This window comes from Martes martes, assembly GCF_963455335.1.
Source record: "Martes martes genome assembly, chromosome: 7".
In the NCBI taxonomy this organism is placed as follows: Eukaryota; Metazoa; Chordata; class Mammalia; order Carnivora; family Mustelidae; genus Martes; species Martes martes.
The window spans coordinates 61,941,202-61,963,502 of NC_137894.1; the positions used below are offsets into that span (position 1 = coordinate 61,941,202).

At 36.7% G+C, this 22,301-nt stretch overlaps 1 protein-coding gene and 1 pseudogene across 2 annotated transcripts in view; one reads left to right on the plus strand and one right to left on the minus strand.

Moving 5' to 3' along the window:
• Nucleotides 1-22,301, minus strand: part of UBR1 (ubiquitin protein ligase E3 component n-recognin 1) — a 135,669-nt gene that overhangs the window by 71,246 nt on the left and 42,122 nt on the right. Inside the window, exons 5-19 of the mRNA XM_080809584.1 lie at nt 22,010-22,140; nt 19,016-19,154; nt 17,320-17,382; nt 16,932-17,055; nt 16,511-16,618; nt 15,473-15,561; nt 13,524-13,622; nt 12,179-12,336; nt 10,069-10,168; nt 9,376-9,504; nt 4,841-5,021; nt 1,663-1,724; nt 1,282-1,392; nt 486-551; nt 44-145 (exon numbers count right to left, since the gene is read on the minus strand). Of these exons, the coding sequence (XP_080665710.1) occupies nt 44-145; nt 486-551; nt 1,282-1,392; nt 1,663-1,724; nt 4,841-5,021; nt 9,376-9,504; nt 10,069-10,168; nt 12,179-12,336; nt 13,524-13,622; nt 15,473-15,561; nt 16,511-16,618; nt 16,932-17,055; nt 17,320-17,382; nt 19,016-19,154; nt 22,010-22,140 (1,662 nt within the window). The remainder of the gene's footprint in view (nt 1-43; nt 146-485; nt 552-1,281; nt 1,393-1,662; nt 1,725-4,840; nt 5,022-9,375; nt 9,505-10,068; nt 10,169-12,178; nt 12,337-13,523; nt 13,623-15,472; nt 15,562-16,510; nt 16,619-16,931; nt 17,056-17,319; nt 17,383-19,015; nt 19,155-22,009; nt 22,141-22,301) is intronic.
• Nucleotides 21,228-21,656, plus strand: LOC308346041 (prefoldin subunit 6-like; annotated as a pseudogene). The gene has a single exon. The product of its transcript is annotated as a prefoldin subunit 6-like (transcript).

Here is a 22,301-nt window from a genome sequence, read left to right on the forward strand (position 1 = left end):
TATTTCCTTTGGAATTTATTCACATGTCCATTTCTGTTCTTACCTGGTCTTTTGTGGATATAGTCTTATTAAAAGCATCAGCAAGTTCATACCTCTGAAGTACCAGTAACAAGAACTTGTTGGGATCCATTAAAGATGCACCAATCTGTGAAAGAAATGCAGCATCACAGTTCTACATGTACTGAATGAAGAAACATTTGTCTCTAGTAGGACTTCAGAAATAGTATACAGTCTGCAGAAGATAATGTAGTAGTCCCTTCCATTTTTAATTTTAACAGTAAGAAAATTTTAAATAAAGTTAAAAATAATTATCTTACTTAAAAATAAGATACTTAAAAATAAGATACTTGAAAATAAGATACTTATTTAAGATACTTATTTAAGATACTTACTTAAGATACTTAAAAATAAGTATCTTTTCTCATTACAAGGGATCTAAGAAAGAAAGTTAAGACATAAATATCAAAAGTAATTTCAACAGGTACCTGAAGCATAATGATATCTTTATCATACATTTCTTCTCTGCATTTAACATCTTGGTAATAAAATACCTATAAAATAAAAGGTAGAACAGAAGTTACAAGAATTATTTTATTTTAAACAGAATCCTCAACAAAAACTTTTTTAAAACTTTCTCAAAACGAAAAATTCCAAGAACTCCTTAGTGGGGAAAAAAATGTAAATCTCTGAATTATTTTAAGGGATTTGTGAGATTTTGAAGGAAATATGGCATGAAAATACTTCAGAGTTTAAAATGCTCTAAATCGGGGCACCTGGGTGGCTCAGTTGGTTTGGTTAAGCATCTGCCTTCACCTCACGTCATGATCCCTGAGTCCTGGGACCAAATCCTGTATTGGGCTCCCTGCTCAGAGGGGAGCCTGCTTCTCTTCCTCTCCCCTTGCTCTTCCTCCCAGCTCATGCTCTCTCTCTCTCTCTGTCAGATAAATAACCAAAATGTTTAAAAGACAAAAAACAAAAAACAAAAAAAAAGAAGAGTGGTGGGAAGACTACATGTATCCAAGTAAGGAAATCTTCAGAAAAGACCTATACTAATGGACAGGTTTCTACTGGCTTTCATTTAATCTATCTACTCAATAGGATAGAAGAACAAAAGTCTATATGGTTACTAGAACTTTCATTTCTGAGTTTCTATAAGAAAACAGGAAATAGCAAAACCCAAAAAGGAAATAGCAAAATCTAGGGACACAAGGTAAAATTAAATAAAAGAAAGAACAATCAGAGAATGAACATACTCATAAATGTAAACAGGACTTGCCATACCTGGCTAATGAGAGAGAGCCCATTTCTTCGCCACATCTCAGCAACAACCTGGGCAACCAATACCAGACAACGCAAAGGATATTCCACTAGTACCTCTACTTGAAAGTCCTCCTGAAACAGATGAGCAATTTTGTTATTTTTCAGAGGGCTTGGATGTGTCTCAAAGTTACGGCATTACACAGTCCTCAGTTTTCTCATCTGTGAAATGGATGGACCTGAGTGAGTAATTCGAAGTTCTTGTGATTCAGATCTCAATGTACTTATAGAGAGACATAAAAGGACTAAATTCAGGTAGGTTTCAAAATTTTTCTTCCCTCTCCTCAACCAAGAGGTGTTTAGAAATAGGACATAAATAAATCAACACTTAATAGAGTCACTTACAAAAGGCACAAATTCATGCAGTCTTGAAACAGCTCCCAGCCTGCTTAAACGCACATGAAGACCTAACGTTATTAAAAAAAAAAGAGAGAGAGAGAGAAAAATCAAAAAAGAATAAACCCAGTTAATTGTCTCATTAACTGCTCAAGTTTAGAATCTTATGAGATGGAAATACACATTTATTGAGTTTAGCAATGCAAACTTTTGATTTCTAATTTTGAAACACAGTAATATATTAATACTACTACTATATAATATCCTACATTGTGCAAGATGTGCTTATATATTATGTAAAAATAAGTTGCCAAGATATTTTCTTATTCTGCTCTTAAATAAGCATCAAAAAAAAAGAAAACTAATTTAATCATTTTGTTTTATAAAAATAGAAGTGACATAAAAATCACATCAATTACACCATGTACAAAATTTAACTAAATTAATCAAAAAGCTACACACAGGAGCTAAAATTATAAAATTCTTAGAAGAAAATAAAGAAAAGGCTTCAATACATTAGATTTAGCAATAATTTCAAAGGACACTATCAAAAGAGTAGAAAAGGAATGCAAAGAATGAGAGAAAATATCTGTACATCATATATCTGATATCTATCTCCAACAACAAATAAATATGATTAAAAAACTACAGAGGACTTGAATAAACATTTCTCAAAGAAGATATAAACATGGCCAAAGGAAAAGATACTCAAGAGTCACTAATCATTGGGGAAATGCACACCAAAACCACAATGGGCTACCACTTCATTCATTAGGAAGGCTATTTTTTAAAAAAATAGAAAATAAGAAGTGTTGGTGAGGATGTGGAAAAAATGGAATCCTTGGGCACTGCCAGTGGGAACGGAAAACGATGCAGTTGCTATGAAAACGACTATAGGGGTGCCTGGGTGGCTCAGTGGGTTAAAGCCTCTGCCTTTGGCGCAGGTCATGATCTCAGGGTCCGGGGATCAAGCCCGCATCAAGCCCGCATCCGGCTCTCTGCTCAGCAGGGAGCCTGCTTCCTCCTCTCTCTCTCTGCCTGCCTCTCTGCCTACTTGTGATCTCTGTCAAATAAGTAAATAAGATCTCAAAAAAAAAAAAAAAAAAGAAAGAAAGAAAGAAAATGAGTATGGAGTTTCCTCAAAAAATTAAAAAGCAGAATTACCTTATGAGCCAGCAATTCCACTTACAATACATACCACAAAGAAATGAAAACAAGGGCTCAAACAGATACTAGTACACTCATATTCACAGTAACATTATTCACAACAGCCAAAAGGTGGAAGTAACCCAAACATCCATTTGTGGATGAATGCATAAACAAAAGGTAGTATACACACACACACACACACACACACACACACAATGGAATATTATTCAGCCTCAAAAAGGAAGGAAATTTTAAAAAAAGGAAGGAAATTCTGATAGATGCTATAACATGGATTACTAAGGATACTGTAGTAAGTGAAATAAGACAGGGTTGTTTTTTTTTTTTTGGATTATTTATTTATTTGACAGACAGAGATCACAAGTAGGCAGAGAGGCAGGCAGAGAGAGGGGGGGAAGCAGGCTCCCCGCTGAGCAGAGAGCCCATGCAGGGCTCGATCCCAGGAACCTGAGATCATGACCTGAGCCGAAGGCAGAGGCTTAACCCACTGAGCCACCCAGGCGCCCCAAAATAAGCCAGTTTTTAAAGGATATTGTATGATTTAAATTATGTGAGGTACCTAGAATAGTCAAGTCCTAGAAATGGAAAGTAGAAATGTGACTGCCAGGTACTACAGGGAATGGTCAGGATTGAGGCATTATATTGAATAGGTACCAAATTTCAGTGGGGAAAGATGAAAAAAATTCTGAACATGGATGGTGGGGATGACTGCACAACAATGTGACGTACTTAATGCCACTGTATACACAGAGGAGAACAGAGTTGGGGGAAATTGGACAGGGAGACGAAGTGTGAGAGACTATGGACTCCAAGAAACAAATGAGGGTTTTGGAGGGGAGGGGTATGGGGGGCTGGGTGAGGCTGGTGATGGGTATTATGGAGGGCACGTAATGCATGGAGCACTGGGTGTGAATTTTGGAACACTGAAAAAAATAAGAGAAAAAAGAAAAAAAAATTTAAAAATGGTTAAAATGATAAACTTTGTGTTATATGTATATTTTACTACAATTAAAAATATATATGTAGAAAGGGGAGGGGGGAGGAGGGAAGGGGGGAAAAAAATATATATATATGTAGTGGCATCTGGCTGGCTCAGTCAGTAGAGCATGCAACTCTGATTTGTTTTTTTTTTTTAAGATTTTATTTATTTTAGAGAGAGAAAGGCAAGCATAAGAGAGCAGGGGGCGGGGGAGGGAGAGGCAGAGGGGCAGTGAGAGAGCCGGGCAGAGAATATCAAGCAGACTTCCTGCTGAGACCGATGAGCCTGCAGACCTGCTCAATCCCATGATCCTGAGATCCTGACATGAGCTGAAACCAAGAGTCAGACACTTAACTGACTGAGCCACACAGCCTCCCTGGGTATGTGACTCTTGATCTCAGGATTGTGAGCTCAAGCCCCACACTGGGAGTAGAGCTTCCTGACTTCCCAACTAACTAAATTAGAAGCTGCTATCAATATTATTAAAAAATAAATAAATAAATGCACTTAAATAAAGTTGTTTTAAAAAACCTGACAGGGCCAATTTACATGGAAATGCAAATCAAAGAATGATTAAATAAAATTTATGATTTCTTTCTTTTAGTGGTGAAAGGAACAATGACACAGACAGCACATTGGTGTAATCAAGCAGAGAGGGTGTTAAAAACCAGTAACAATGTGTGTTAACCATACTTCAATTAAAAAATAAATAAGAATTTAAAAATTTAAAACAACAATAAAACAAAAACAAACTAGCAACAAGATTTTGCTATATTTAAGTCTGAGTGGAAGATGAGTTACCAAGTTAGTCCTTAAGTTTGTATTATAAGGATCCATTAGTTGATCCAGATAAAAGAAGGCCCAGGTTCACCAGCCTCCTTAGATAGATATTCTTTGAAGGACAGTGACAGTTCTTAACTGCAGTATCTGATCTGAGTATATCTGTACATACTGAGCACAGAACAAAAACAGAAATAATTCCACTATCCTGAATATCTAAAAAACAAAGCTAATAGAAATCTACAAAAAACAAACACTCACCAGCAAGAGTCCTAGAGAGTGGCAGATGTATGCTTACAAGATCTTCGGATACTCTGTAGGACTTAGTTTCCAGAGTATGACCACACAATTGTACTACTGTCTTGCTACTAGTTATAAAACTTGTACTGCACCTCATCACAGCTTTGTGACATTCTTTATAAGCCACGAGTAAGAGCTCTTCCTAAAAGAAAAATAAAAATGCAAATAGATTAACAAGTTACTTTCCTACACCACTCAATAAATACAAGCACAAATATATATAAATAAGCAAAATAATATAAAAAATAATATAAGCACAAAATTATTTTATGTATAGCAGGGACACCTGCAGAGGATCTGCAAACTAGGTGGAAATATCAGACAGATAGACACAGACACACACACATGCACTATCAAAGTAAAACATTTTAAGTACCATGTAAATGGTACAAACAAATTAAAAGGGAGGAAAAAGAATTATAAACAACTGGGAAGACATATTTATGAAAGCATTTTTGGGTGGGGTCTAAAAGAATATGCAGAATTTAAGTATGGGGAAAAGATGACAATAGGTGGCAGGAGAGGCAGAGGGGGAGAGAGGGAGAGGGGCAGGGAATCTCAAGCCGACTCCCCACTGAGCCTGGAGCCCTGCCTGCTCCCATGATCCTGAGATCATGCTCTTGTATGCTTGTCTCTTTCTCCTCCTACAATAAATATAATCTTAAAAAAAAAAAAAAAAGAGTCATGTGCTCTCCTGACTACTCTCTCTCTAAAATAAAATCTTGTGCTCACTTTGGCAGCACATATACTAAAATAAAATCTTAAAAAAAAAAAAAAGAGTCTCATACTCTACTGACTGAGGTGACAGTGGCATCATAAGCAGAGATGGGGGTAAACAGAGAAAAAAGGGGAAGTTCAATTCCTGTTCAGTCACTGTGGAAGAATAAAAACTAGATAAATCAAAGGATTTATGGATGAAATTAATGAGCAGTTAAGCTGGAAATATGCCTTGGCAAGTATGTGAATGCACTGATATGTCTGAAGTGTAATGATGTCAATACATTGCTTCAGAAAGAATTAATGAGTGTTACTGAAGATGACAGATTGGAGAGGGTAATGTTAGAAGACAAGGGAACCAAGAGAAAGATTACCAAGAAGTCTAACTGTAAGGGTACAGGGTCTTAACTGGGATGGGGGCAGCCAAGGCAAAAGAGAAAGAACACATAGGAAATAAGTTAGAATTATAAAATAAATTTAGTATAAGGAAAACTCAAATTGGGATAGTATGCCAGGGAGAGAAGAGTCAAACTGACTTTTCAACACCGTGTTTCTTACACTAATTTTATCCCAAAAAAGGGATTCTATGAGCAAATAAATTTTAGGAATATTCCACTTAGAAATGAGCACATTGATTAATTAAAGGGTTTGAGAAGTTCAGTGGCATTTTAAAAAATCCTATTTGAACTTGTTCAACCTAGCATTTCTCAATCTTATGTGAACACAGAACTTTTTCCCCTGAAAAATCTGTTAACATCTAACACACAGAATGCAGTGGCTCTAAGATTTTTCTGTGTGGATGAATGTATGAATCACAGTGAACAAGGGAAGTTGAGAAGGGAAAGTGCAAGACGGAAGTAGAAAGAAATGATAACAAACCAATTCAATATATTTTGAATTTGAATATAAGTATAAGATCTAAGCAAGAATATCTAGCACAGGGGCGCCTGGGTGGCTCAGTGGGTTAAAGCCTCTGCCTTCGGCTCAGGTCATGATCCCAGTGTCCTGGGATCGAGCCCCGCATTGGGCTCTCTGCTCAGCAGGGAGCCTGCGTCCCTTCCTCTCTCTCTCTCTCTGCCCACCTCTCTGCCTACTTGTGATCTCTGCCTGTCAAATAAATAAATAAAATCTTTAAAAAAACCAAACAAAAAAATTAAAAAAAAAAAGAATATCTAGCACATAAACAGAAATTATATTATAGCTTAGGACAATCATCTCTGCAGTTTTTTTTTTCAAGATTTTATTTATTTATTTGACAAAGAGAAAGAAAGATCACAAGAAGGCAGAGAAGCAGGCAGAGGGGGAGGGGGAAGCAGGCTCCCTGCTGAACAGAGAGCCCGATGTGGGGCTCGATCCCAGGGCCCTGGGATCACGACCTGAGCTGAAGACAGAAGCTTAACCCACTGAGCCACCCAGGGGCCCCTCATCTCTGCAGTTTTAACTGAGGTGGTAGAAAGGAAAGACCTAAAACTATAAGAAGAGAATATTGGAGGAGAAGGGAGTTGAGGGAAATTGGAAGGGGAGGTGAACCATGAGAGACTATGGACTCTGAAAAACAACCTGAGGGTTTTGAAGGGGCGGGGGGTGGGAGGTTGGGGGAACCAGGTGGTGGGTATTATGGAGGGCACGAATTGCATGGAGCACTGGGTGTGGTGCAAAAACAATGAATACTGTTACGCTGTAAGAAATAAAAAATTTAAAAAAAAAGAATATTGGGAATATCTCGTTTAGTAGGCAGAAAGAATTGGGGCAGGGGGTAAGGAATCACTGAAATCTTAACAAATCAATAACAGAAGTATTTAGAATAAGTAGGTTTGTAAAAATCAGGGGGAAAGAAAGTTTCAAAAAGATTAAGGTATTCAACAGGGGTGCCTGGGTGGCTCAGTTGGTTAAGCATCTGCCCTTGGCTCAGGGTCCTGGGATCCAGCCCTATGTTAGGCCCCCTGCTCAGCGAGGAGTCTGCTTCTCCCTGTGCCTGTGCCCCTATCCCTGCTCGTACTCTCTCTGTCTCTCAAATTAATAAATAAAATCTTGAAAGAAAAAAAAAGATTAAGGTACTCAACAGAATACAATGACACACATTTGAAGGAAGATGGGGACTTCGAAAAGATTCTCTGAATTTGGTTACTACATAGATCCTTTGAAATTTTTTTCAAAAAGCAGTTCCAATCAATTGGAAAGGGCAGAAAGCAGACCCTAAAGAAGTTTCAGAAGCTAGAGTGACAAGAGCAAATGTAGATGACTTCAGAAAGTTTGGTAAATGTCAAGATGAGCAACGCATACTTTGACCTCATCTTAAATTTAATTATGCATGCCCTCCATAAGGTGAGGGCTGCCAAAAAATATGCAATATGGCTAATTGCTGGACAATATTTCCTGTCCTTATTGTTCCACAAAGCTACAGTGCTAGATTAAATCCTGTCATGTCTGTATGACTGCTACTCTGAACCTGTGATCAACTGCTCATCGTGAAGCAGAAGAAAGGAGGAAAAAAAGGAGTTCACAGTTCGCAGGAGTAGCAGAGACAACTAAGGGGCTTTTATTCTTATTGATTTTAAGGAAAGGGGAGTCCTGTGTGTGTATAGGCAGATGAATAAAAGAGTGGGAAATAACAGAGGAGAAAAATGAGGAAGCCAATTCCAGGAAGAAGTAGCTCAGGACCAAGAGCCTAGGTAGAGACCTCAGTTTTAGAAAGAAAGAGATGAAAGGAATAAGACCAAGTGTGAAGACACAAAGAAACTTAATGAATAGACTGTGTCATGTAAGAAGAATAGAGAAACTCGAGAAATCAAAAGAATTTGATTCAGATAATGTCAGCTTTCTCAAAACAGAAATAAATGATGTCATCTAGGGTAGGACTTGTGTTTTAAGAGGGCTATGGTCTAAAATTATTGCATAAGGAAATATATTAGCTCTGTATTTTGAAATTAATTTTCTTAATGGTTTAATATGCATAACAGAGCTCTTGACTGAATAAATATCCACCCTTTTCTACTAATGAAATAGTTTAAAGTCTATGTGATCCTAATTTTCACACTAACATTCATGTCCAAGGAAATAAATGAATACATATATAAATAAATGTGTTTTGTTGTATTGTTTAAACCCCACTATTCCCAGAGGTAAATGAAACTACCATGGGGCACATTTTTTAATTAAGTATAAAAAAGTGGATTCTCTGAGGCACCTGGGTAGTTCAATCGGTTAAGCATCTGACTTGATTTTGGCTCAGGTCATGATCTCATGGTTGTGAGATCCAGGCTGGTGCTGGGCTCCATGCTCCGTGGGAAGACTGCTTGAGATTCTCAATCCTTCTCCCTCTGCCCCTCCCCCCGCTCATGCTCGCTCTCTCTCTCTCTCTCTCTAAATAAACAGAATCTTTAAAAACAAACGAACAAAAACCAAACACTGGATTTTCCTTCTAAATTTAGTAAGACAGGTGGCTTAGTCGGTTAAGCGTCTGCCTTTGGCTCAGGTCATGATCCCAGGGTCCCTGGGATCGAGCCCTGTATGGGGCTCCCCATTCAGTGGGAAGCCAGCTTCTCCCTCTATCACTCCCCCTGGTTGTATTCCCTCTCTTGCTGTCTCTCTCTCTAATAAATAAAAATATTTTAAAAAACCCTTTTTTTGGAAAAATAAATAAATTTAATAAGAAAAATTCAAATACACAACTTAAGTAATAAAATTTTACCTCAAGCAAGCTGCTACATAAAACTTTACTACTGATAACCATTAGAGCACTTAAAAAGGCACTGATCCTACTAATAAATTTTACTTACATCACAAGCACACCACTCTTGGAACATGAGTAAAATATTCTTTAATTGCATCTGTATAGCAATGGCAGCCTCCCAGTCAGGATCCACTTCTATGTGCTGCCCAACCTGTCTTCTGATTTCTTCCATTCCCTATAAGAAAAGAGTGATTACTATAAATGTATATAGTGGGCCCTCTTTCTTTGCTCCTCTACCGTCAAAATATAAAATTATTAGGATTCATATTCATATATGCATAGCTTTTTTAACATGGCTATTATATAAGTTCAAATTGAGTTCAAATCCTAGCTGTCACTTTCTAGCTGCATGTGACCTTGGTCAAATTATTTCTAGACTTCAATTCCCTTATATGGAAAATGAAAATAATAGTAACTACCTTATAAGACTGCTATGATGCTCAGCAGAGATAATGCATGTGAAGTGGTTACTACCATATCACATAGCAAGCATTCAATAAACATTAAAGAGTAATTTAAAGTATTAAATAGTTAATAAACATTAACTAAAGCATACAGAATTATACCTATTAAAGATCTATTAAAGCGGGATCAGTGAGGCAGTATTTAAATTTAATTCTACTTTACTAGATACAGTCTTCCTCAAATAACAACCAATATTTGCTTAAAACAAAGAAAGCCTGGGGTTAAATTTTTAAAAATAAATTTATTTTACTGATGTACAGAAGAACTATCATACCTGCATACAGGTAAGAATCTTCAAAAAAGACCGAAAACCTTCTAGAAACTGCATTCTTAATCTTTCTGTCCATGCTGTGGGCTTGCTGATTAGGATATACCTATCATTTCAAAAGACAAAGAAATATTTCACTTTCCCAGTCCGAGATAATTTTAAAGTTATCAAAGCTATAGACAATATTGATTCATCAACATTATGGATTCTAATTTCTTAAAATAATCAGAAGCTCTAGGCAGAGCCACAATTATACCAGCAAAATGTTAAGGCTCTGTGAGAGGTGGCTGTCAAAGTTAAGCCTGAATTCTCTACTCAGAAGTTGTTCTGCTTAAGCGAACCTTGGAAGCAACCTAGCCTATTACAGATGGACAACCACAATACAGATTTTCTAGGTGCTCAAAATATGTGAATTTCCCCTTCTCCTTGTCATTAGAGATTTTTCTATTTAGGTAAGGATATAGGAGAGAAATTGTTAATAACCATCCAAAGACTGGGAAAACTTCAAAGTTAACATCCAAACCAGCAACCCTAAAGTTTTAACATATGGTAAAGTATCTAGGGATGTGCTGACTCTAAAGTATTCGTTGTAGAGAATAACTATAGTCAGAAATGCATAATGCAAAATAAAATGCGATAAAACAATGAGGTAATTATGCACCACTTCCCTGGATTAAAAAAATAACTCAGCTACAAGAATATTTCACAGTAATGAGGGTCACAGTAAAGAGATTTTTCCTGTACATTATACCTAGGAATAATAAATACACTGATTTAACACTGATACTTTTAAGTAGAGCCATTTGGCATTTTTGTGCATTTTTTGCTTGTCTGTTTTGCATACATGTTAATTTATGCATAAGTTGTGAAGCACACTGGCTAAATGGTGATTCACTACTGAATTTACCTACCATCTCTGTACTGAAGTTGTGATAATGTAGTAATTTGCTAAACCTGAGAGAAAGATTTACAGTCACATTTAAAAACTGAGGAATTTGAGGAAGTAATATCAAGGATCCCTTAGTAATATCAAGGATCCAACGCATAATTCCAGAGCTCCGTAAAATGTTTTTTTTTTTTTTTTTTAAGATTTATTTAAGAGAGAAAGAGAAAGAGAGAGAGAGAGAAGGTCAGAATGTGGGGAGGCACAGAGGGAAAGGGAAAAAAGCAGGTTTCCCACTGAGCTTGGAGCCCAGTGCAGGGCTCCATCTCATGAACCTGAGATCACAACCTGAGCCATAATCAAAAGCCAGTCACTTAACTGACTAAGCACCCAGGTGCCCCTGTCAAATGTATTTTTAAGCAAACTGAACTATTTCTAGATTAGTTTGGAAGCCTGTTTCCACCCCTCTATGCCCTAAATGGTCACTAAAAGTAGACAAAATTAGAATGATTTTTCCCCACTGGGGACTAAAAATAATTAATTCAATACACCTTGGAGCTCTTCAATTTAAACAGTAAACTAAATGAAATGTGTTTTGTTTTAATATATTCTCAGAAGAATTTTCTGGAACTTATGATTTATTGAATACTTTTATATCACAACCCTTATAATATTCACCAACTCTAAAATAAATGGAAACTTAATTCCTTTTAAGTCCAACAATCCCAAAAGTGATCTATCATGTGATTCCAACTTTAGTTTAAAAGGAAATTCTATTCTCTTCAGCAAAAAAAACTTAAGAAACCCCTGATGAGCATCAATAACTTGGTTGTATGTATGAAAAAGGGAGTTAAAAAGAAACTCAGATCAACAAGATTATCTAAAACCATGCACAAATAGACTACGTAAAAGGGAAGGAACAAAAGTGCATGAGTGAGAGTGAGTGAAAGGCATGGTAGTTATGATGGAGATTCATTTAGTGACCCTAGAGACCCAAAGTTCCTGTAAAAGGCCCCTCTTCAATACCTCCTTTGTTAACCAGGCTGTAACTCTATATAAGAAGCCTTCAGTTAAAACATTTATTGACATGAGACAATAACAGTTCCTTGTACTTGCCATCATTATAAGGAGAATTCTAAATAACCAAAAGGATGAGAAGTCTATTTATAAAATGGAATACATAAGCACACTGTGATTAATAGGTACCCTTACCTTTTGACTTGAACAACTTACTTTAGATCACATATTACTGCATATACTCTTCCCAATTTGTCCTGGCTATAACCCTGGAAGTTAAATTTATTGTTCCTGTCTAAGTATTCAGGCAAAACTTCTAGCAGGGTTTCAGTAATGACAGAGATAACATTCTGCTCTTCAATAAGATGTCGAGCCTGCAGAATATTTCAAGAATATTCTTTAGTATTAACTCGTGATAGTATGGTTGGTCAGTGAGTCATTTTAAATGTTCCAAATAAATGCATCAAACTCAGTTCTTAGTCTCACAGAACAGCAAATTCTGAGATGCTATTTTCTTTCTTTCCTTTTTTTAAAATTAACTTATAATGTATTATTTGCTTCAGGTATACAGGTCTGTGAATCTTCAGTCTTACACAATTTATAGCACTCACTATAGCACATACCCTCCCCAATGTCTATCACCCAGCTACCCTATCCCTCCTCTCCCAACCCCCAGCAACCCTCAGTTTGTTTCCTGAGATTAAGAGTCTCTTTTGGTTTGTCTCCCTCCCCGGTCCCATCTTGTTTCATTTTTTTTCTCTGAGACGTTATTTTCTAAAAGTGGTAATTCCTTACTCCTCAGTAACACCTGTCTGGATACTCCATCACACAGGTTATCTACATAAATGTGCACCATCGGTAATCACATGATGAGCAAAGTAGAACACAGATACACTTCATGACTTCTATCATATTACTATCTATTCTATTCTATTACTATCTCCCTTTCACTCCTAATCCACTGTCTCTTCTCCACCCTTTTCTCCCGCCTTTGACATGGGAAAGTAAGAATAGTTAACCAAACTATCAAGAAGAAACATGAAAAGTAGTAGTATTAAGAAAAAAAAAAAAGCAGAATTTTCCACTCTCTTCCCAGTGGAAGCTTATCAGTACTATTATCAGTACCTTATCAGTACTATTTCATGCAAATGCTTCAGAGTACTCTCTCCTTCTGCTTTGTTTTATCTTAATCTATACTCCTGCCTCCAAACAATAACTACAGAATAAAAGAACAGCAAAAAAAAAGTCGTATGGGTATTGAAAAGACACAGCTCTTATTAGTCTAGAATTTGAGAAACCAGTTCTGGACTTCACCAGCAGAGATCAGGACCACCGGACAACAGTCACGCCAGCACTCCCACTCCAAAGCTATCTTGTCCTTGGGTCCCATTAACGTATAGTTCACATGCAAATACTACTGAAGTATTATTCAATTTTCCAAATGAAATTAGCCCAATATACTACTCCAACATTATTTTAATTTGATTCACTACTAGGCAAATTCTTAAAAAGCAAAACAGGTTTTACTTGGGAAGATTGCAAAGAAATGATCAATACATACCAGAGTAGGAACAGTAAACATCTGAACTGAGAGTGCAGTTACCGAGATACTTCTGTCATGATCATCACTGATATACTCTTTCTGCAGCTGTTTATAATACTGAAAGATATAATAGTAAGTGGAGAATCAATGATAAATTGTTGAAAACTTTTAGAATCCCAATTTTAATAGCTGCTGCAGATTTGTTTCTACACATATGATGAAAAGTAATGTAATTCCTATTTCTTTTTTTTTTATATGTATTTTTTAAGTAATCTCTACACCCAACATGGGGCTTGAACTTACAGCCCCAAGATGAAGAGTTGCCTGGTCTACTGACTGAGCCAGCGAGGTGCCCCTATAATTCCTATTTCTAAAGAGAAGACAGTATGGTGAACAAAAATATATTAGAGAATAACAAACACAAGACCAAATATGAACTCAGCTACCCAATCTAGCAGAGTTATAAGTGAAAACTATAAAAAGACCAAAAAAACCACACACACATCTAAGAGTCATAGCGGACTGTGGTAGTGCCATATATCCTTTCTCTAAACAGAATCTGGGACAATCTTTAGCAGATTCTATTGCAGTGGTATAGGGCAGAGGCAATATTCGAAGTACCTAAAAACTGATAGGACCCAGAAAACCAACCAATTGGATTCAATCCAACCTTACACAGAATGGATGCTGGCTGCAAATAACTTCTTAACTATACTGGTGCAGCTGGTTAAATATACTGGTTCAGCTTAACTATACCAGCTGAAAATCAACCTGATATAGTGGGAAACAAAAATAATAATACATCCAGTCATGTATCAAGCACAGTGTTAGATCCTTGACCTACATATTTAATTTTATCCACTAGAATTCCTACAAAGTAGTAATCATGATATTAAAAAAAAATCCAATTTAAGTAGGGAGAAGTACTTTTGTAGAAGAAAAAAAATACTCATTTCAGATCACAGATACGATCCAATATCCTAAGAATTTTAGAAAAATAGAGTTAAATAGCTTGAGCTGTTACTATCTTTCAAGAAACTAAACGTGTTACTTTTAACACTCTACTTGTAAAATCCAGAGAGTGCAGGTATCTTGTCCCATAGTACCATTATTTCATTCTCTGCTTCCAATTCCATCCTGGACCGTACCTCTGACCAGTTTTATTTTTTATAGAATTGTCTGTAACTCAAAATCAGAGGAAACCAACAATTATTTACTGGATACCTTTTTAATGTCTTCTTTTATTTTTTATATATATAAATATATATATATACACACACACACATAAAAAAATTTTTTTTCTTAAATAGTCTCCACAACCAACGTGGGGCTTGAACTCACATCCCTGATATCAAGAGTCACATGGTCTACTGACTGAACCAGCCAGGCACCCCTTGGATACCTCTGTACAAGGCAAAGTGAAAGATTCAAAAAGCCCTTGTTATGTATTACCTTGCAATCTAACTTGAGAGATAGATCCCGCCCCTTGCAAAATACATATATATAAAAATATAAGAGATAGACAACAGATCAGTAAAACAATATTAAAAGGCTGTATGTTGTCTCTTTACATTTTAGCCTCAGTTAAGTATAATTCTTGCTCATCTAATTTCTGCCTTCCTTTAGCATGCATACCTGTTCCTTTCCTTGCTATGCCTTTCAACTAGTCACTTCTACTTGTTATTATTTTATTTGTTATAAAACAAATGATTAGGAAGAATAAATGCATGTGTGAATGTGATAACTTCCTATTACTCTGTCCAGGCAAGTAACATATCATTTTCCACCTATCTCTGCTCTGAGACTACTGCTTCCATACTCCCAAATGTGAAAATAAATGGGCTTTTGACAAAAAAATAAACCACAAAGTTAAATTCTTGATTCATAATTGTCTTTGTTTCTACAGCTTCATTTCCAAAATGGTCTTCTTTTTCTATTATTGATATCTATTTATAAAGAGTAATTACCTTCACAAATTCCATAGCAAAGAATTTTTTGTACTCCATCTCCATAAAAAAACTACTGAAGATCAATTCGTGAAGAATCTTACGGGCACCTACAGATCATTTTGGGGGGAAGTGGAAGAGTAACACAAAGGCAAATAAAAAAATTCCAGCTATTAGAAGTGTTAGAATATTATAAAAATATTTCACATATTAATAGACCTCAAGGACTCAAATATGAGTAGCATTTAATCCATTAATAATTAATAGCAAGAATTTAAAATACATATATGCCTTTTCCCTCTGTTTCTGCCCTTCTACTTTGCTTTACTTCACTCTACATTATCCAAGCTTTCTCCATTCCTTTTTACTCTATTTTACTCAAAATTACTCTTACTCTGTGTCTTCCCTTTTCCATTTACTTTAGCTTTTTTCTCATCTTTCGCTTTTTGTTCTGCACTTGGATTTTTTTAAATAAATTTTTTATAAACATATAATGTATTATTAGCCCCAGGGGTACAGGTCTGTGAATTGCCAGGTTTACACACTTCACAGCATTCACCATAGCACATTGCATTGGGATTTTTAAAGTTTTTAAAATTTTTTTATTTATTTGACACAGAGATACAGAGTACAAGTAGGCAGAGCAGGAGGCAGAGGGAGAGGGAGAAACATCACCACTGAGCAGGGAGCCCAATGTGGGGCTCGATCCCAGGACTCTGGGATCACGACCTGAGCTGAAGGCAAATGTTTAATGACTGAGCCACCTAGGCGTCCCTGCATTTGGATTTTTAAAATAAAAATTAACATACCTTTAATAATGGCACTACTACAAGAATATATACATACTCTTTTTACTGGTCCTGACTAAACAAAAAGACACTATAATTAAAAGATAGTAGCCCTGGGTTTTAACACAGAAGAATACATACTGATTGGTCAGCTTTTTCTTAAAGTATAGTAGCTCATCAATCAAGATCACTGTTTTAATAAACAAAAAAGATTTTAGCTCCACTTTAAGGTCATGCTTCACGTCAAGCATCATTGCAAAGATCTACCTACCTTTATAAAGCTTTGCATCCCAAAGCATTAACCTGCTTATAAGACAGGGATTCTCAGAGCCAGGTTCTTCTCTAAGGCATGCTTGGCAAAAGATCTGTCTAAAGTCACCTACAAACAAAAGAACTCAGATAATTTTTATTCTCACAATATTCCTCCCAAAAGTATGTTTCCTACAATAACATGTGAAAAAACTAACAATCTTCCCAGTTTGATATCAAGAATAATTTTGTCAATATCAAAGAATCACAAGCCGATAAAATATTATTTGCAGCATTTGAGATGCAATTCTGAAAATTAATCAAAATGTATAAACCAAAAATGAAAAAGAAATTTGTTTTATACTCAATGACATTTTCAAATTCGTGGCTATTTCAAAAACCAGTATTTTATGAGAAATAAGAAAAACAGGCAATATGCTTACTTGAATAGCTCATAATTTTGTTCATCCAGGAGCCAAGACGCAAAGCAAATTTCTGATGAGCCATAACCTCAGAGTGTAATACTTCTACATGAAGTGGATGTTGAGAGACATTTTCTGAGTGGCTCTATAAGTGAAAGGAATATTAAAAACAAAACACTAGTTTTAAAATTTTTTTAACTAGATAATCTATTCTTCAAAAAAATCTTATGTAACACTTACAGCTTCAAATCTCTGGGTCTAAATGGACCAATCCTACCTTTATGAGACTGAACCAATCCTACCTTTACATAGGATGCCAAACCACTTCAACAATGTAATTGTTCTACTTTGGCTCTTATAACGTGAATTCCTCTTTTAATTCTCTTTCATCCCAAATTTAGAAAATTACCTTTATATCTTCCTTTGCTTCCTGGCAAGCAGCAAAAGCACCTACTTTGACAGCTCGACGACCCTAATTATAAACAAACATGAGAATTAAATAGACTGACAATTCCAATCAATAAGTAATATGTAGTCCAAAGGCCTACTGAGCTTTTAATCATTCGGCAACTGCCTCAAAGTCCTAAGATGGGCAATACCTGGAAGATAAAAATAAATGTTCAACACCTTTATGAAGCTTCAGAACATTTTTTTAAAAAGATTTTTATTTATTTATTTATTTATTTGACAGACAGAAATCACAAGTAGGCAGAGAGGCAGGCAGAGAAAGAGAGGAGGAAGTAGGCTCTCGGCTGAGCGGAAAGCCTCATATGGGGCTCGATCCCAGGACCCTGGGATCATGACCTGAGCCGAAGGCAGAGGCTTTAACCCACTGAGCCACCCAGGCGCCCCAGCTTCAGAACTTTTGATACTGCTAGTAGAAAATATACTTGAAGGGGGCGCCTGGGTGGCTCAGTGGTTTAAGCCGCTGCCTTCGGCTCAGGTCATGATCTTAGGATCCTGGGATCGAGTCCCGCGTCGGGCTCTCTGCTAGGCAGGGAGCCTGCTTCCCTCTCACTCTCTCTGCCTGCCTCTCTGCCTACTTGTGATCTCTCTCTGTCAAATAAGTAAAATCTTTAAAAAAAAAAAAAAAAAAAGAAAAAGAAAATATACTTGAGGATGCTGGATTTCCTGCTTGGTAAGAATGTCAGTCCTTCATTTGCTATTGTGTACTCTATTTATATCCAATAATAATAATTTATGTTTTTACTAAACTCCTGGTACATGTTTTAAATAGTTTTCATGCAGGTGTCTGGGTCTTTCAGTCGGTTAAGTATCTGCCTTCGACTCAGGTCATGATCCCAGGGTTCTGGGATTGAGCCCCGTGTCAGGCTCTCTGCTCGGGGGAAACTGCTTCTCTCTGTCCCTCTGACTGCCGCTCTCCTTGCTTGTGCTCTTTCACCCTCTCTCTCTGTCAAATAAATAAAATCTTTTTAAAAAGTAAGTAAATACTTGCCATGAATGAAATTTACAAGTTCCACAACATGTGTTCCACAACACACTTAGCATCCACCAGTGGATGACAGGTATGACCAGGATATTGATTCCTCAAGCCCTAGGACCACTACGCTGATTACTAATGCCATGCTGCTTCTTCCACTGTATTACACTCCTCTCAAGGACAAGGATTAAGTTAATATTGTCTCTATATACCTGAGGAACACAGTTTGCTTTGGACAGATATTTTTTAAAAAGCTAAACCACAGAATCAGTATTATACTAAAAGTAGCTGTAACAAATAATGTTAAAAATGTCAAAATTGATGCATTTATTTATACACTCAATAATTACAGAATACTATTTAAATAAATAACTATATAAACTGACTAAAGCTGACATTCTTAACTACTTTTCACCAAATATAGTCAGTAACTTTCTAATTATTTAGAATAAAAGAAGAAAGCTAATAGTTTATCTACAATTACAATATACAGAAAAATCAAGTTTAACCAATTGACCTAGGATATAAGGAATAAAAGAAGAGTATGATTGTTCCTAACACATTGTTTGTATTACTAAAGAGCCCTTGGCAAGGGCTCAGTCAACACCTGACTCCCAGGAAGCTGATGTAAGGGAGCACAAGAATTCAAACGAAGCCCACAAACCTCTTTGTCTATGGCAGTGGTGTGCAACTGGGCTTCTGCGAGTTCACAGTCAAGAGCTCTTTGTAGACTGTATATGACATGGTCATACGAATGGTGTTCATCATTGAAAAGGACACAGTAGTATCTCTCATTTTTCTCCCTGTTTAAAAAAAAAAAGATGGATACTCAGATACTAAAACAAATAAAGAAAAATGTGAAAAATAGACAAAAACAATATGTAATATCTGTACCAAAGCACCACCATGTAGTTTCTTACGTATGAGAAAGTACCACAGCAATACTGATAAAGGAAGTTATTGTAAGTGTTACAGTGTCATGAAACTTTAAAAACCCTGATAAAAGTATTACCATTTCATCTTTTTATTACCTCTCAATGTAAATTATTACTTTAGTGGCAATACGTGTTTTTTTAAAAGATTTTATTTGTTTATTTGTCAGAAAGAGGGAGGGAGAGAGCAAAAGCAGGGAGAATGTCAGACAGAGAAAGAAGCAGGCTCGCCGCTGAGCAGAGAGCCCAATGTGGGACTCTATCCCAGGACTCTGGGATCATAACCTGAACTGAAGGCAGATGCTTAACCAACTGAGCCACCCAGGAGTCCCTGGCAATATGTTTTTAACACTACTCTTAATTCTTGCTAATCTCTTACTGCACAAAGGGAGATAGCCCTGGGCTCAGGACCTTCAGGTAGGCAATGATAAATGGTAAGATTTTATTAACACTTAGTTTTTATTGAGTTTATTTTTGCTTTTACTTTCTACTTACTTAAAGTGATATTGGTTTTAAAGAACACTAAAGTTTAACAAAAAAAGGTGTATAGATTGAAAGTGCTAGCACTATCATGTGACTGAAGGACCTTCGGCTACTTAAGTTTTTAATCTTGCTGCGATGACCATGCCTCTTCCATCTTGAAAAAGAGCATAATATCTACATTAAAGAGTGGTATGAGGATCTCATAAGAAATGTGAAAACAGTTGTCATGGACTACACAAATGTCAGATGTTACTATCAGTTTTAAACAGTTTACAATATGCTTTTATAATATACTCAATCCATCTCATAACTCTAAGAAGCAGATTTTTTCAGGCCTCTGAAAGCTCAGGAAACAGGGGTGCCTGGCTGGCTCAGTTGGTAGAGCATCTGGCTATTGATCTAGGGGTCAAGAGTTCATGACCTACATTGAGGGCAGAGCTTATAAAAAAAAATAAAAAACAAAACACAGGGGCGCCTGGATGGCTCAGTGGGTTAAGCCTCTGCCTTCGGCTCAGGTTGTGATCTCAGGGTCCTGGGATCGATCCCCGCGTCGGGCTCTCTGCTTGGTGTGGAGTCTGCTTTCCCCTTTCTCTCTGCCTGCCTCTCTGCCTACTTGTGATCTCTCTCTCTGTGTCAAATAAATAAATAAAATCTATAAAACAAAACAAAACAAAACACCAAAAAACAAAAAAACCTCTCTATGGTCACAATGCCAATAAGCAGTTAGAAGGCCATATTCAGATCTATGAATCTGAAGTCTGATGCTGCTATATATACACTCAAACTCAAGCAACTCTCCCTTTTCAGGCAGGCAGATTGCTAGTATCATGTTTACCAACACAAAATTTCTTAAAGAGTTCAACTGACATTATCACATATCTGAAATTAAAGCATTTGTGGATGCAATCTCTGATGACCTTTATTTCCCCAACCAGTTTATTGCCCACCAAGAGTCAAAATAATACATTTCATGTCTTTATAAGCTAAAATTTTTAATGCTCTCTCCTCCTAAAACAAAAAAACCTGTAAACTCAAAGAATAGCAGTATTTAAATTTGTGATGCAATTTTGTGAAATTCCTAGTGTTACAGAGACAGAAAAATTCCCAAAAGGCCCAAACTGTATCATCATATCAGATCTGGAATTCTCTTGTACATTTATAAGTTAAGAGCAAATACTGTCACAGAAAGACTTGTGGCTGTTAGAAACAGTTGGGTTTTAGTTTTAAAATGTTAAATCTCCACAACTAGTAGGGAAATAATCATAGATATCAAAGCACTTGGAAAATGGCTATCTCCTTATTCCCATCACAAATCTCTCAGGGAATCTGGAGGCTGGTCCAGAACAGGAACAAATAGGGCAATTTACCTCTCTATTGGGATGGGTAGCTACCAGGTCCTTACAAATCATTCAGAACAAGACCTCCAGCCCAAATAATGAAAGAAAGATCTTTCTCCCCACCATGGCTGAGCTAATCCAGAAGAAGCTATGCTACAGGGAAAAGGAGTGAAATATCAGCAGCTACAGAAGGACTTGACTAAATCCAAGTCAGGGCAGCAGAAGCTTGAGGCGCAGAAAGTAGTATCATGAAGGAGGAGCTGGCCCGGCTAGATAGGTCCAACATGGTCTTTAAATTTCTGGGTCTTCTGCTGGTCAAACAGGAGCTGGGAGAGGCTTGGGGCACAGCAGGGGAAGAGGCTGGACTATATCACAGCTGAAATTCAATGATATGAGTCCCAGCTCCAGGACCTTACTAGTCAGAGCAACAGAGGGAGACCTGGCTCAGCTGCAGCAGGAGTTCCAGTGGGCTCAGGCAGCCAAGGCAGGGGCTTCCTGGAAGGCCGGACCCTGTGGTGGGGGATGGGGAGGGGTGGGAATGAGGCAGCTCTAGGGCTGTACCACAGCTAATAAAATGTGAAAATACCTGGCTGTTTTCTGACCAAAAACAAACAAACAAACAAACAAACCCCAAAACAAAAGAAAACAAAAAAACCAAACTCTTCTTTCTTAAAAGTCAGAAGCTCCAGTTTAGGGTCTTCTTTTGGCTTACCTTCTGTTTAATGGCCTACTCAGAGCATCTCACATAAATGGACACTTTGAAAGTATTCTCAAAAGATAATTCTCTACAAAATTTTCATAATCCTGATAAATTAAAACCAGTACAACATAAACATTTTTCCAACATTTATTTTGCAATATGAATAACCTTTGCTAAAACTTCTCCTTTTTGAAAACTGTCCCCACCTTATCTGGAGTTCAGGAGGCAGTTCTTTTTCCTCTTCCCATATAGTCATTTCTACAATGTATTTTATCACTGAAGGGAATATTTTCCGGGCTTGGGCAATTACCTCTTCATTCAATGGACAACGTAAATTCTGTAAGAAAGTATAGAAAAAAACATAACTACCAACATTGTATACAAATAAATGGATGAGAAAAAGGTTACTAATTTTTAATTATTTTAATGACTTCATTACACCACCCTTCAGGAACAAATTCAAGTTGAGCTCAAGAGGTTGCTATTCACAACAGTTTA